The sequence below is a fragment of the Engraulis encrasicolus genome, chromosome 11 (assembly GCF_034702125.1).
Source record: "Engraulis encrasicolus isolate BLACKSEA-1 chromosome 11, IST_EnEncr_1.0, whole genome shotgun sequence".
Classification (NCBI taxonomy): domain Eukaryota; kingdom Metazoa; phylum Chordata; class Actinopteri; order Clupeiformes; family Engraulidae; genus Engraulis; species Engraulis encrasicolus.
Window position 1 is genome coordinate 37,143,327 of NC_085867.1, and position 12,394 is coordinate 37,155,720.

At 43.9% G+C, this 12,394-nt stretch overlaps 1 protein-coding gene across 4 annotated transcripts in view; it reads right to left on the reverse strand.

Annotated features, from left to right (window-relative positions):
• LOC134458306 (fibrillin-2) overlaps nt 1–12,394 on the reverse strand; it is a 174,354-nt gene that overhangs the window by 7,200 nt on the left and 154,760 nt on the right. For all 4 annotated transcript variants that reach the window (XM_063210537.1, XM_063210535.1, XM_063210538.1 and 1 more), the window contains 2 exons: nt 9,333–9,452; nt 55–286 (listed from right to left, as the gene is read on the reverse strand). In XM_063210537.1, the coding sequence (XP_063066607.1) occupies nt 55–286; nt 9,333–9,452 (352 nt within the window). The remainder of the gene's footprint in view (nt 1–54; nt 287–9,332; nt 9,453–12,394) is intronic.

Consider the following 12,394-nt stretch of genomic DNA (forward strand, 5'->3'; position numbering starts at 1 on the left):
GTGTGTGTGCCTGCGTGTATGTGTGCGCATGTCTACATGTGTGTGTCTCCTCACCCTTGTCCCACTCTAAAGTAACCAGGGGGGCACCCACACAGGTACCCTCCATCGGTGTTGGAGCAGCCGTAGTTGCAGGGGTTCTTGCGGGACGAGCACTCGTCCACGTCGTGGCAGCTGCTGCTGAACTGGTCGAAGGAGAAGCCGGAGGGGCAGGCACACTTGAAGCTGCCCAGCGTGTTGTAGCAGGACGCCGAGCCACAGCTGGTGGGGTTGGAGCACTCGTTCTCATCTGAGGGACGGAAGGAGGGAGAGAGAAATGGACAATAAAATCAATATCCATATGTTTGTATATGAACGTGTAACTGAGGTGTTCCTGCACAGTTCACCACTCTGGGCTCCAACCCGCCACCTTTATCCATTTCTGTTCTGGTCCGACAGCCTGTGTAGTTTGTTGCATCCCTGGACTAGCCCTTATACAGTCATTTTTTGTGCAACACCAAGCATCATTTTTACATGGATGAAGAGAGTGATGAATTGAGAGAGGGATGGAATATGAAATCAATATTCAAACAATGTTCTGCCACACAAAACTTGCTATGGTCTGAGGAAGGGAAGGATGGAGGGGGGATAGACAGAGGGAGAGAGAGGAAGGAATGGTAGAGATAAGGAGAGTTTGAGTTTGGGTTTAAGTGTATTTGTTATGCAAAGCCATAACCAAGATTACAGCTTGTAGTGAAATTACAGGTCGAGGGATGAGAGGGGGATGGGAGCACTACTTCTCATCTGAGGGTGGGACGAAGAGCGAGAGAGATGGATGGGAGATAAATACATGTATTTGTATTACATGTACATGTACATGTACATAATGAATATTCAAACAAGCCATCATAGGGATGGCAACCTGGCCCACTTGCCAATGCCTGATACATAGTACATTGGCGCCACCCTCAGGCAACCAAAAACACTGCGGGAAGACAGGCAGACAGACAGGCAGACAGAAAGAAACAGGAAGAAAGAAAGAAAGAAAGACAGGAAGAAAGAAAGAAAGACAGAAAAACAGACAGACAGACAGAAAAACGTAGAGACAGAAAAACAGACAGAAAGGGTAATTGTAATATCTGGCCCAGCCCCCTCCAGGGAGGCAGGTAACAATAGCCTGCCCAACAGCAGTCCAGTCTAAGGGAGGGAGTGAGTCAATAATCAAACAACACTAACGGCAATAGCGTTTTTAAAAAATGCCTTTAATCATAAATTACACACCTGGTATGCAACCCTTTTCATTGTTGGTGACACGTCAAGCACAATAGAAAAGTTGAGAAAAATAGCATCAAACTACTTCTCCCTGTTTTAACATTATTGATTTCTGTTACTTTAATCTAGGACAGTATTGATTCAAGAGATGAATTACCAAAGATGTAACTATGCCAGTCATACACTAGATGGCAGCAAAAGAGTAGTTGGAAATTCAGTGACCTGTAAGATCTTCATCATGGATGTCTGTAGAAGTAACAAAGAGGAACACGTGTGTGTGTGTGTGTGTGTGTGTGTGTGTGTGTGTGTGTGTGTGTGTGTGTGTGTGTGTGTGTGTGTGTGTGTGTGTGTGTGTGTGTGTGTGTGTGTGTGTGTGTGTGTGTGTGTGTGTGTGTGTGTGTGTGTGTGTGTGTGTGTGTGTGTGTGTTAGCACAAGTGCAGGAGTGTGCATTTGACAGTACGGTATGTGTGATTGCATGTGTGTGTGATTGCATTGCATTAATCATTTTATTTAACTTTTATATTTTGATATATATATATATATATAATTAAAACCCTACCTACTCATTTTTCAGTTTCAACACCAATGCAGTTACTTTTGCGTTGTAGGGCAGAGTGGTGTGGTGCCCTCTCTGCCTCCTACCCAGAAAATAAATCTACCACCAGCAACCACTAACTAAGCCATGTGTGGCCAGGCGCCTGCAAAGCAGCCAGAGAGGCTTTAATTAACACATGCATTTCCAGCTAACAAACAAACAAAGGTGCCAATGATGCAGCCACAGTAGTTGGCTATGTTGGGCTGGGTAGTGTTGAGTAGGGTGTGAGTCGGGTGGGGTAGGTGTGAGGATTGGTTTGGGGTGGCTTGGGGTTTGGGTTTGGGTGAGGTGGGGTGGGTAAGATGCCTCTGCTCCTGACACATGTGGCCAACTATGTACTAATGGGATGCACATTTTAAATAGTCTCACACACAGCACAGCACAGCACAGCACAGCACAGCACAGCACAGCACAGCACAGCACAGCACAGCACAGCACAGCACAGCACAGCACAGCACAGCACAAGAGTACAATAGAGCATAGCACAGCACAGTGCAAGAGCATAGCACAACACAACACAACTCAGTACAGCTCAAAAGAGCACCGGGGCAGCACAACCCTGTTCTGTGCAGTGCATAACAGAGCACAGCACAGTGCAACACAGCACTGCACAACTGAGCACTGCACAACACATCACAACACAACCCAACACAGCACATTAGAGAACAGCACAATGCAGCATCAAGTAACACAGCACAGCCCACAACCCAACACCATATTACTGATCACAAACCAACACAGCAGAGCACGACAGAGAACAGTGCAACACATCCCAGCGGTGTGTCTGAATCTGATGACATCACTGAACATCAGGCTGGTTGGACTGTACTGTGCCGCTACGCAGGACTAAAGGCCCACTGCTGAGAGAGGGGAGATATATAGCTGACGGACCAGCATGGCCCCTACACATGGATGGAAACACACACATGCACGTGCACACACACACATGACCACATGGCACGAACATTCACGCACACCTACATACATGCACACATGGCATACACACATACGCAAGCATGCACGCACGCGCACGCACGCGCACACACACACACACACACCCTTCTGAACTCAGTGCGATCTTCTTTCATGAATCATAGGTATACGTTTCCATCCCTTTGCTGTGCATGGATCATGAAGCTTATGTGCATATCTACAAAATCATACCCACTCTGAGGTGGTATTGCAAATATGCAAAGGAGATTTGCATGCATGCACACACTCACACTCACACTCACACTCTCTCTCTCTCTCTCTCTCTCTCTCTCTCTCTCTCTCTCTCTCTCTCTCTCTCTCTCTCTCTCACACACACACACACACACACACACACACACACACACACACACACACACACTCTTTGCAGCCATGCAAAAAAACTATTTGCTGCCCAAACACTGTGATGTAATTCCCTCACACACACACACACACACACACACACGCCAACAGATGAGGGGGATCTTGTGGCGGCTCAAACACAGTGATGTCATGCGCTCGTGCTGAGGAGTCAACACTGCCAAGGTTGGTTTATCTCTGGTGAGGAATAAATCCTCTTCTCCTCCTAACATTTTGCAGCACAAGACACTGTGTTATGATTCTCCACAGCTACACCCTTCCCCACAACACACAAACTCTCTCTCTCTCTCTCTCTCTCTCAATTCAATTCACCACACAAGCTCTCTCTCTCTCTCTCTCTCTCTCTCTCTCTCTCTCTCTCTCTCTCTCTCTCTCTCTCTCTCTCTCTCTCACACACACACACACACACACACACACACACACACACACAAACATCTACCATTTAGGAGCACAAGAGACTGTGCTATTACTCTCCATAGCTAGCTCCCTTACCCACAACACACACCGACACTGACAGCATCATGTACACAGTACAACATGGGGTGTGTGAATAATATTTCAGAGTAAACTTACTTTATGTATCCAGATGGAGTTTTGTCAACACCGTGGAGAGTAAAGTTAGTCTACAGTGGAGTCAAAATTCAGTGTGAAATTCTGCAGTCTGTTGCCAGTGTAATTGCAACGGACAAGTTCTTACTATTTACACATTAATGGATAGGATTAACTCTGACAATGCTACACTGACTAAAGAGTAACATTAGCACTGTTTGTGGGACCAAATGTTATCTGTAGGGAGTTAATTTCAACTCTTTAAGAGTTACATTAATGCTAGCATTTTTATTGTGTACCTGCAAACCCACGAGTAACAAATGAAGAATAATCCCCACCCCCCAGTCAAATGTTGTGGTTTGAATATGGAAATCCCTCTGGTGTACTGTAAGAGGCAAAGAAAGGGAGAAGAAAATATGTTCTCTGTAATGCAAAGCTGTGACCAGTGAGCAAAAATAGGAACAAATTATTTGTTTAGAGCTCATAGATACTTTTGTTTGCTGGCATCGCAACATAGTGTTAAGAAAAATGAAAATGATGTTTAGCAATACCATTGCCGGCATTCGCACCGTCTGTCATCCTACTGTTCTTCAATCACCCCCCTGATGACTAATTTTGCCAAAAGGTGACTAGTTTACAGGTATGACTTTCTTTTTCTGATAATTTTACAAAAACATTCCAATGCAAATAATGCTTCTGTATTTGTGTGTACAGAACAAACATATATAGCTCGACCATAAAAAGTAAGAAACACCTCAGCACACAGCTACAGTTTATATTTATTTTTTTGTTTTCAAGTCTTATTGTGCAGATTTACAAGTTTCAGTGTGGAGTTCACAAGTTCAGCCATCAAGGTCTTTTAGTTGAACTCATTGGAGGTCTGTGGGGTTTGGTTCTCCGTCGCTGGCTTTGTAGTCGTAGGCTACAGTAGTTGAAAGCGTAGAGAAGGGGATTCACACAGCTGTTCATGTACACGATTGCTTGAACAGTCCGCCTGGGTCCCCTGTATGCAACCCTCAGTACTGACTGGGTTGGCTCTCCTGGAGCTGCCATGATCATCACATTGACAATGTGGTACGGTATCCAGAAGATGAAAAAGGTCACCACGATGCAGGTCACCAGCTTTCCCAGCTTCTGACCCCAAGTTGCTCCTGGTGGCATGGTGGTACCCTGCTTGGCAGCCACGGCCACAGGTGTGTAAATGGGTGAATGTGAGGCAATGTAAAGCGCTTTGAGTGCTCGAAGGAGTGGAAAGGCACTATATAAATGCAGTCCATTTTATCATTTACATAAGTGTCTCAACACACTAGGCATTCTGGTAAAGTTGAAGAGGAATGAGGAAAAAAACAACTTCTTCTTTCTAATGTGGAGCTGTGACCCATAAGCAAAAAAAGAAACAATTTGTTTCGAGTGCATTGTTACTTTGACTTTTGTGTTTTGATGAGTCACAGGATCTCAATAAATTACTCCCGATACCAGTTTTGTGGTGTGCATGCTTCAACAATAGTGGAGCTAATACTCATAGCTTTACAGGTATTGGAAGTGCCATACCTAACTCATTATAGAAATATGAGGAATGTCGTAAACAAACTCGCTTAGAACAAACAAGATTGGCAACACATTGGAACAATTCATTAGGAAAAATAATTAGGAATTAGGATAGGATAGATAGGAATCAAAGGATGTAGTCAGTGAATTTTGGTGAAAGGGGATTAGTTTGTATGTATGATCACAATACGTGATGGCCAGAATCTACAGTTAAGTGCCACATATGGTTTTACCTGTTCAAATGAACCAGGTGATTGGTCTAATTGGACAGGTAAGACCAGGGCATGTGGAATATGTGACACCGGACTGTAGCTTCTGACTCCAGGTTGCCCATCACTGACTGCAAAACGGAGGTCCAAAACTGACATTGTTAAATGTTAAGTAAAAATATCAGCATTTAAACTTATTCAAATAAAGTAGGAAATAAACATAAAGGGGAAATAGACATAAAGGGGAAATAGACATAAAGTTCCTCTAAATGTCAATACCTCCAGCATGTTCAACACCAACATATTGTACACTCAATAACTACTTCTCAGATATTTACAGATCAACAATTTATAAAACAGTTAATTGTCAGGAAGCTTTGAATGTAGGACAGCAAATATACTGTGCACACCTCGCATTACAATAAGCACTTGCGTGAAAAATATCGGTAACACTTTATAATAATGTTCCTTAGTAAAGACTCAGTAAATAATTAACTAATGATGAATAAAACATTAACAAATGTTTTTATTATTAACTAAGCTTTATTAATGCTTTATACAATATCTACAAATGATATCTGCAAGATTTTACACACCTTATAACAGAGTATTTTATTCATTTACAAGCAACTTGTAAATGTTTGATAAATATAAAATATTAACATAGCATTTCCTAGTCATCTACAAGCATTTGTTTACATTTCCTAGTCATTTACAAACGTTTGTTAATGTTTTGTTCATCAATAGTTAATTATTTATTAAGTCTTTATAATGCTTTTTTGCATCCATTATTCTAAAGTGTTACCAAAATATCTTATTCTTTTTTAGTTGTTACAGTGACCTCTTTAACAACACCAGAAAATTCAAATAAGAAGTGCGTGGCATCACATAACAGTTAGATTTTAACGTTATTTTCAAGGCTATAGTTGATTTGGAGATTTACAAGCAATATAATTCTTGCCAAAGAAGTCTTTCAAAAGACAAGTTAGGCGACCAAGATTTGTTCTTAGTTGAACTCATTGGAGGTCTGTGGGGTTTGATTCTCCGTCGCAGGCTTTGTAGGCCGTAGGCTACGGTAGTTGAAAGCGTACAGAAAGGGATTCACACAGCTGTTTGTGTACACGATTGCCTGAACAACTCGCCTAGGTCCCCTGTGTGCAACCCTCAGTACTGACTGGCTTGGCTCTCCTGGAGCTGCCATGATCATCACATTGACAATGTGGTACGGTATCCAGAAGATGAAAAAGATCACCACGATGCAGGTCACCAGCTTTGCCAATCTCTGAGGGGACGTCATGGCTTTCGCTGTAACCTTCTTGTGGAGGCAAAGATATGAAGCTAGCAGTACCCCGAAAGGGATGACAAACACACAGGTTGTTTCAAGAAGGAGGAAACTCAACTTCTGCTCTTCAGATCTGAAGATCTGCTCGCATACAGGATTTGTTCCATTCCCGTCAACGACTCCGTAGGTGGACACAGGAAAGCCAGACAGTGCACCACCCAACCCCCACATGAGCACCAACACCGCAAGCTCTCCACGACTACCGAGTCTGGACCACTGCAGACGATACAGGACAACCACATACCTCTGAACGCTCATCAGCATGACAATAAACACACCGGAGTGAATAGAAGTGTACGAGACGAAAGAGAGCAGCAGGCACAACCTGGCGTCAACATGCCAGCCGAGGAGAAGATTGCACACCCAGATGGGCAGCATGGACAAGCAGATGATGTCTGAGACAGCCAGGTTCAACATCAGCTTCAGGGTGAAGTTCTCTTTCTTGAAGTTGCGGACGAGGACGACTATTACGATTACGTTGCCGCAGATGCCCAGGAGGAAAAGGGCAGCACGAATGGCGATGCTTGGAATTGCCCCTTTCAAGATGTGGTCAAAGTCAGAACTGTTTGTTGATGCATTCATGATCTCTGACAGGTGGTAGAAAGACAGGTACAGTAATGTCCTGAATCAGGAACAGGAGCACAACATAAAAGGAAGCACTCTCCACCCCCCCTCCCACTCTCTTTCCCTCTCTTCCTCTTGTCAGAACTGTAGGTTCGGTTTTATTCTCCAGAAAAACACAAAACTGGCATTTTCCTGATGTGTATGTGACAAAAATACAACACTCTATGGGGTAACACTCTATGTGTCATGAGCATGACACAACAGTGTCATATTACAGTCATGAAAGTGTCATAAACATTATGTTAATACCATACATGTGCCAATACAGTTTAATTAAATGTCATGTGACTATTGACACAAGTTGACATTGTTTGGGGTGCGTGCGTGTATGCGTGCGTGCGTGTGTGTGTGTGCACGCGCGCAGAGCTATTTAAAGTGTCATAAAAATACCTAAACTTGTCATGAAAATACCTAAATGACACTTAAAAACACTTTGGCATCATATTCATGTCATTGACATATTGTTTATGACACTTTTATGACTGTAAATGTATACTTATATATGACTATAATTCCATGGTTATGAATAGCACTGTAAGGTTAAGTGTTACCCTGTGTGGTATATCAAATCTAAAATGGTATATCAGATCTACATGTATAGTGTATCCTCCCAACATTTCAAGCACTGAAAATACAAACACAATAAACACAAACAGACCTGTTGAGAAGGTGACAGACTAGCCAGCGTCCCGCCAGTCAAATGGTGTGGTTTTAATATGTTTATGTAAATGCATGTAATACATTGGGTATAGAGTATGGAAATGAAGTATTCCACTGTACTCAAAAAGGAAAATAAAAGGAACTAATGTGGAGGCTGCGGCCAGTGAACAAAAAAAGAAATCATTTGTTTAGAGCGGCGCTTCCCTAACCTGGTTCTCACGCGATGGTTGTTACCAACCATCTGGAACATTGTCAATCAATTAGCTCTGGAAAGGCCTGGGTGTGTTCAAAATAGCTCAAACTCGATTGCAGAATTCACGTGGCTTTTTTGAATCACTTGCTACTTCAACCACTGACTTGTATATACCCCGCCCCGCGATTCTGATTGGACAGGCTATGAAATATCTGATTCCGTTCGGGCTCGTCTAAGATTTCCAGACCCTCGTGCGAGCTCACGAAGTTTAACGAAGATACACGAAGCACGAAGGGTCTGCGTGCGAGCCAGGCTAGCGCTTCCCAACCTTTTTCTGCGGGGACCCTCTTTTGTAACCTGACTGACGCCACCTGGCTGCGGTTCACCAAACTACACACGAGGTTGTTCCAGTTTCCTCACACAACCATCTAAGGACGGTGAAAATCAGAATCATTTCTGAACGAGTGAGCCAATCAGGATCGCTGGGTGGGATTTTTCATAGATGGGCGGCGTTATGGCTCGTCTTCTTCTGGCTAAAGTGGCACGTCAGTGAAGATGGCGACAGGTTGTTAATCCAATCACATGAAAGGATTTTTGAAAAGGAGCATCATTCGAAAATGTGTCGGTTGTGGGGTATTACGAGATGGCAACAAACAAAAAAATGCTGGATCTACAGGCTGTTTTACGCAACTTATTTATGGATAAAAATGACAAATGTCACTAAAAGGTGATGAGGTATGACACACACATTCACATGTGCATGAAGCACAAATGCATGCATGCACACACACACACACAGTTTAGTACTTTTATTTGGAAAACGCAGCACATTAAAAGTTATACAGACCCAAATACTGATGGAACTCACACACACACACACACACACACACACACACACACACACACACACACACACACACACACACACACACACACACACACACACACACACACACACGCACACACACGCACGGACACGCACGGACACAACAAGTAAAGACGCAAAAACTCACCAACACACTGATTCCACTGATAGTGTTGTGTGTAGCCCTGGGGACAGCTGCAGCGGTATCCCCCCATCATGTTCTGGCAGCCATACTGGCACCTGTGGGTACTCTTACACTCATCCACATCTGGAGGAGGGAGAGAGAGAGAGAGAGAGAGAGAGAGAGAGAGAGAGAGAGAGAGAGAGAGAGAGAGAGAGAGAGAGAGAGAGAGAGAGATATTCTTAAATTCGTCCCGAGATAAATGTCTTGGCCATACACATAGCTGCCGCATAAGACACAACACGTGGAAAAAAACAGACATAAAGTGCCATCACAGCAATGCATAAAGTGCATACTTAAAAAAGTGTGTGAGGGAGAGAGAGAGAGAGAGAGAGAGAGAGAGAGAGAGAGAGAGAGAGAGAGAGAGAGAGAGAGAGAGAGAGAGAGAGAGAGAGAGAGAGAGAGAGAGAGAGAGAGTGTGTAATGGAGAAAATGGAAGTCAGGATAAAGTAAGGAGGTAGAGAGACTGGTAGACAGAGTTGAAGGAGGAGGAGAGATGAGGAGCGTTTGATACATGAAGTGAAGAAGGCAGTACATCTCTGATGTGAGAGGTTTATAGCAGCTCCTGTGTGAAGCCAAAGGCGTCATCATGGCCACGAAAATGATCATACATTCTATCCATCATGTCAGCTGCTGTAAATTTCACTGACAGCTAGAGATAACTTCACAACTCTGACATTAATGACACCTTAGCTCCACTGGCAGATGGTTTAAAGCGCATACAAAATGCAGTGTTCATTCAACACTTACAGCGTTGATTTAACATCTTCTAGAGTTAATTTATCTCTAAATGTTGAATTATCACTACTATTTACTGACACTATTTTTTTTTACTGTGAGCCTGGTGCTATTTTGGCAAACATCCGATTAGAAATTAATATTTGTCTTTAATATTTTCCAATTTTGAGCATTAACATTGTGCGGTTGAGAAAATGAATCATTTCCATGCACAAAGGCCACCAACTCCCAGTAACGTTTCCAGTAAGTTGAGAAGCTGAATGAATATGCTACATTGTGCACAATCATCTCTTTTCCTTAAGCTATTTCTCTTTTTTTCAAGCGTAATGAAACGTAATGTGGAACAAATATCCCTACTCTGGGAGTTCACGGCGACACACTCTCATTCAGACATGCGGAGGAAATAAAACTATTTCTCCTCAGCCAAATTAGCACACAACATTGAGGGGAAAAAAGGAAGAAAAGGAGAAGGAGAGAGTGAAAAAAAACCTCAGTTGGCCTTCCCTCTCTGCCTCTCTCTGGTCTCTCTCTCTCTGGTCTCTCTCTCTCTGGTCTCTCTCTCTCTCTCTCTCTCTCTCTCTCCGTCCCTCTGAGGTAGTGCCTCTGTTTCCTCTCGCTGCCCAATCTGCCTTGGCCTCTCTTTCATCCGCTCTGTTTTTATTTTCTTGGACATGCATCTGTCTCTCTCATCTGCCTCCCTCTATGCTTCTACCCCTCTATCATGGCCTCTATCTGCCTTTAATCTCTCTCTCTCTCTCTCTCTCTCTCTCTCTCTCTCTCTCTCTCTCTCTCTCTCTCTCTCTCTGCGTCCATCTGTTTCCAATATGACACTCACGTGTCCTGCTTCGGCCTCAATCCATTTCAGGTATTTCTATCCAAGCACATTAGCATCCAAAAAAAAGCTCACTACAGTAGGCTGTTTTTCTATCTGCCGCCTATGACAAATGCAAAGCAGGTCTCGGTATAGTCTCAATCAGATCAACATATTTATGTCAGTCAGTGCACGAGCTGGGATTTAAGAGGTGATTCAGCAGACCGTGCTACTTTTACTGGTAGTGCTGCTGCTGGTTTTATTTCCATTTTATTCCGCTTACATGCGTCTCTTATCTTATTTGACTTTGATGATGCATTTGTGTATTGTTTTGCATCTTAGACCAAGGCTGGCCTTCATTTGCTGAACAGAAACAGACGTTGTGGTTTGGGGGATGCCAGCCCCTTCACTGAGTTACAGAAGAGCACTGCTTGGCTGCCAATGCTTCTGTAGCCTACTAAACGGATTGGAATGCGCAGGGCTGATAGGGCTCTAAAACACCTGGGCATTTTTGGCTTAAACTGGTCCCTCACACATACTGTGCAAGCTGTACTATAGCCTGCTTCACTCAGTCTACTTTCTATATTGGAGATAGGCCAACGGGCTGCTCCCTGTGAACCAGTGGTTCTCAACGTTTTTTGAACAAACGCCCCCTTGGCCCCATCACAAGCCCCCCAACGCCCCCTTGACCTCATCATAAGCCTGACAACGCCCTACCCATAATATTACAAAATTAAATAGACTAATGCCCCCCAATGTAAACAAAACACAGCCCCCTCTCAGCTGTATCCTTTTCAACATCCACCTAGAGCTCCCCAATGCCTCCTAGGGGGCTGTACCGCTCCAGTTGAGAAACACTACTCTAAACTGTGGACCAGTCCCTAAGAAAACACGAACTAACAAAGTAACAAATCAAAAGTATCAACAACGCCTGGTAACTGCCATCCCACCGGGAAAATGTCCTGTATGCCAGATGACCAGTCCAGCCCTGGGTGTGCGTGAGCTTGGTGCTTGGCCTACTGAACTGAGGGGAAGATGGACCCCAGGCTTGAGTTGTGTAGTGAGGTGAAACAAGTGGGGTGAGAATGTCAGCTGCTGAAAAACACTCACAGCTATGACTCGTAACCACCACATAGCAAACACAAGCAGACATGCAACATATGTGAACATACGCACGCACGCACGCACGCACGCATGCACGCATGCACGCAGTGTATGATCCCAACTCATCTATTTCTGACTGCCTTTGACCAAACTGCAATTTTTGACATCTAAGGTATGCCCTGACGTGATGTGCAGCTCAAAAGCGCTCCCTTGTGGCAGCATAACTTCACTGACTGTTAGGGATAGGGAAAGGTCTAGCTAGGTTTAGGCCACATAGTCAACATGCAACGTGCCAGGTAAGGTATGCCCTCAACGTGCCAGGTAAGGTATGCCCTCAACGTCAGAAATACTCACAGGCTGGTCAACAGTAGTCAGA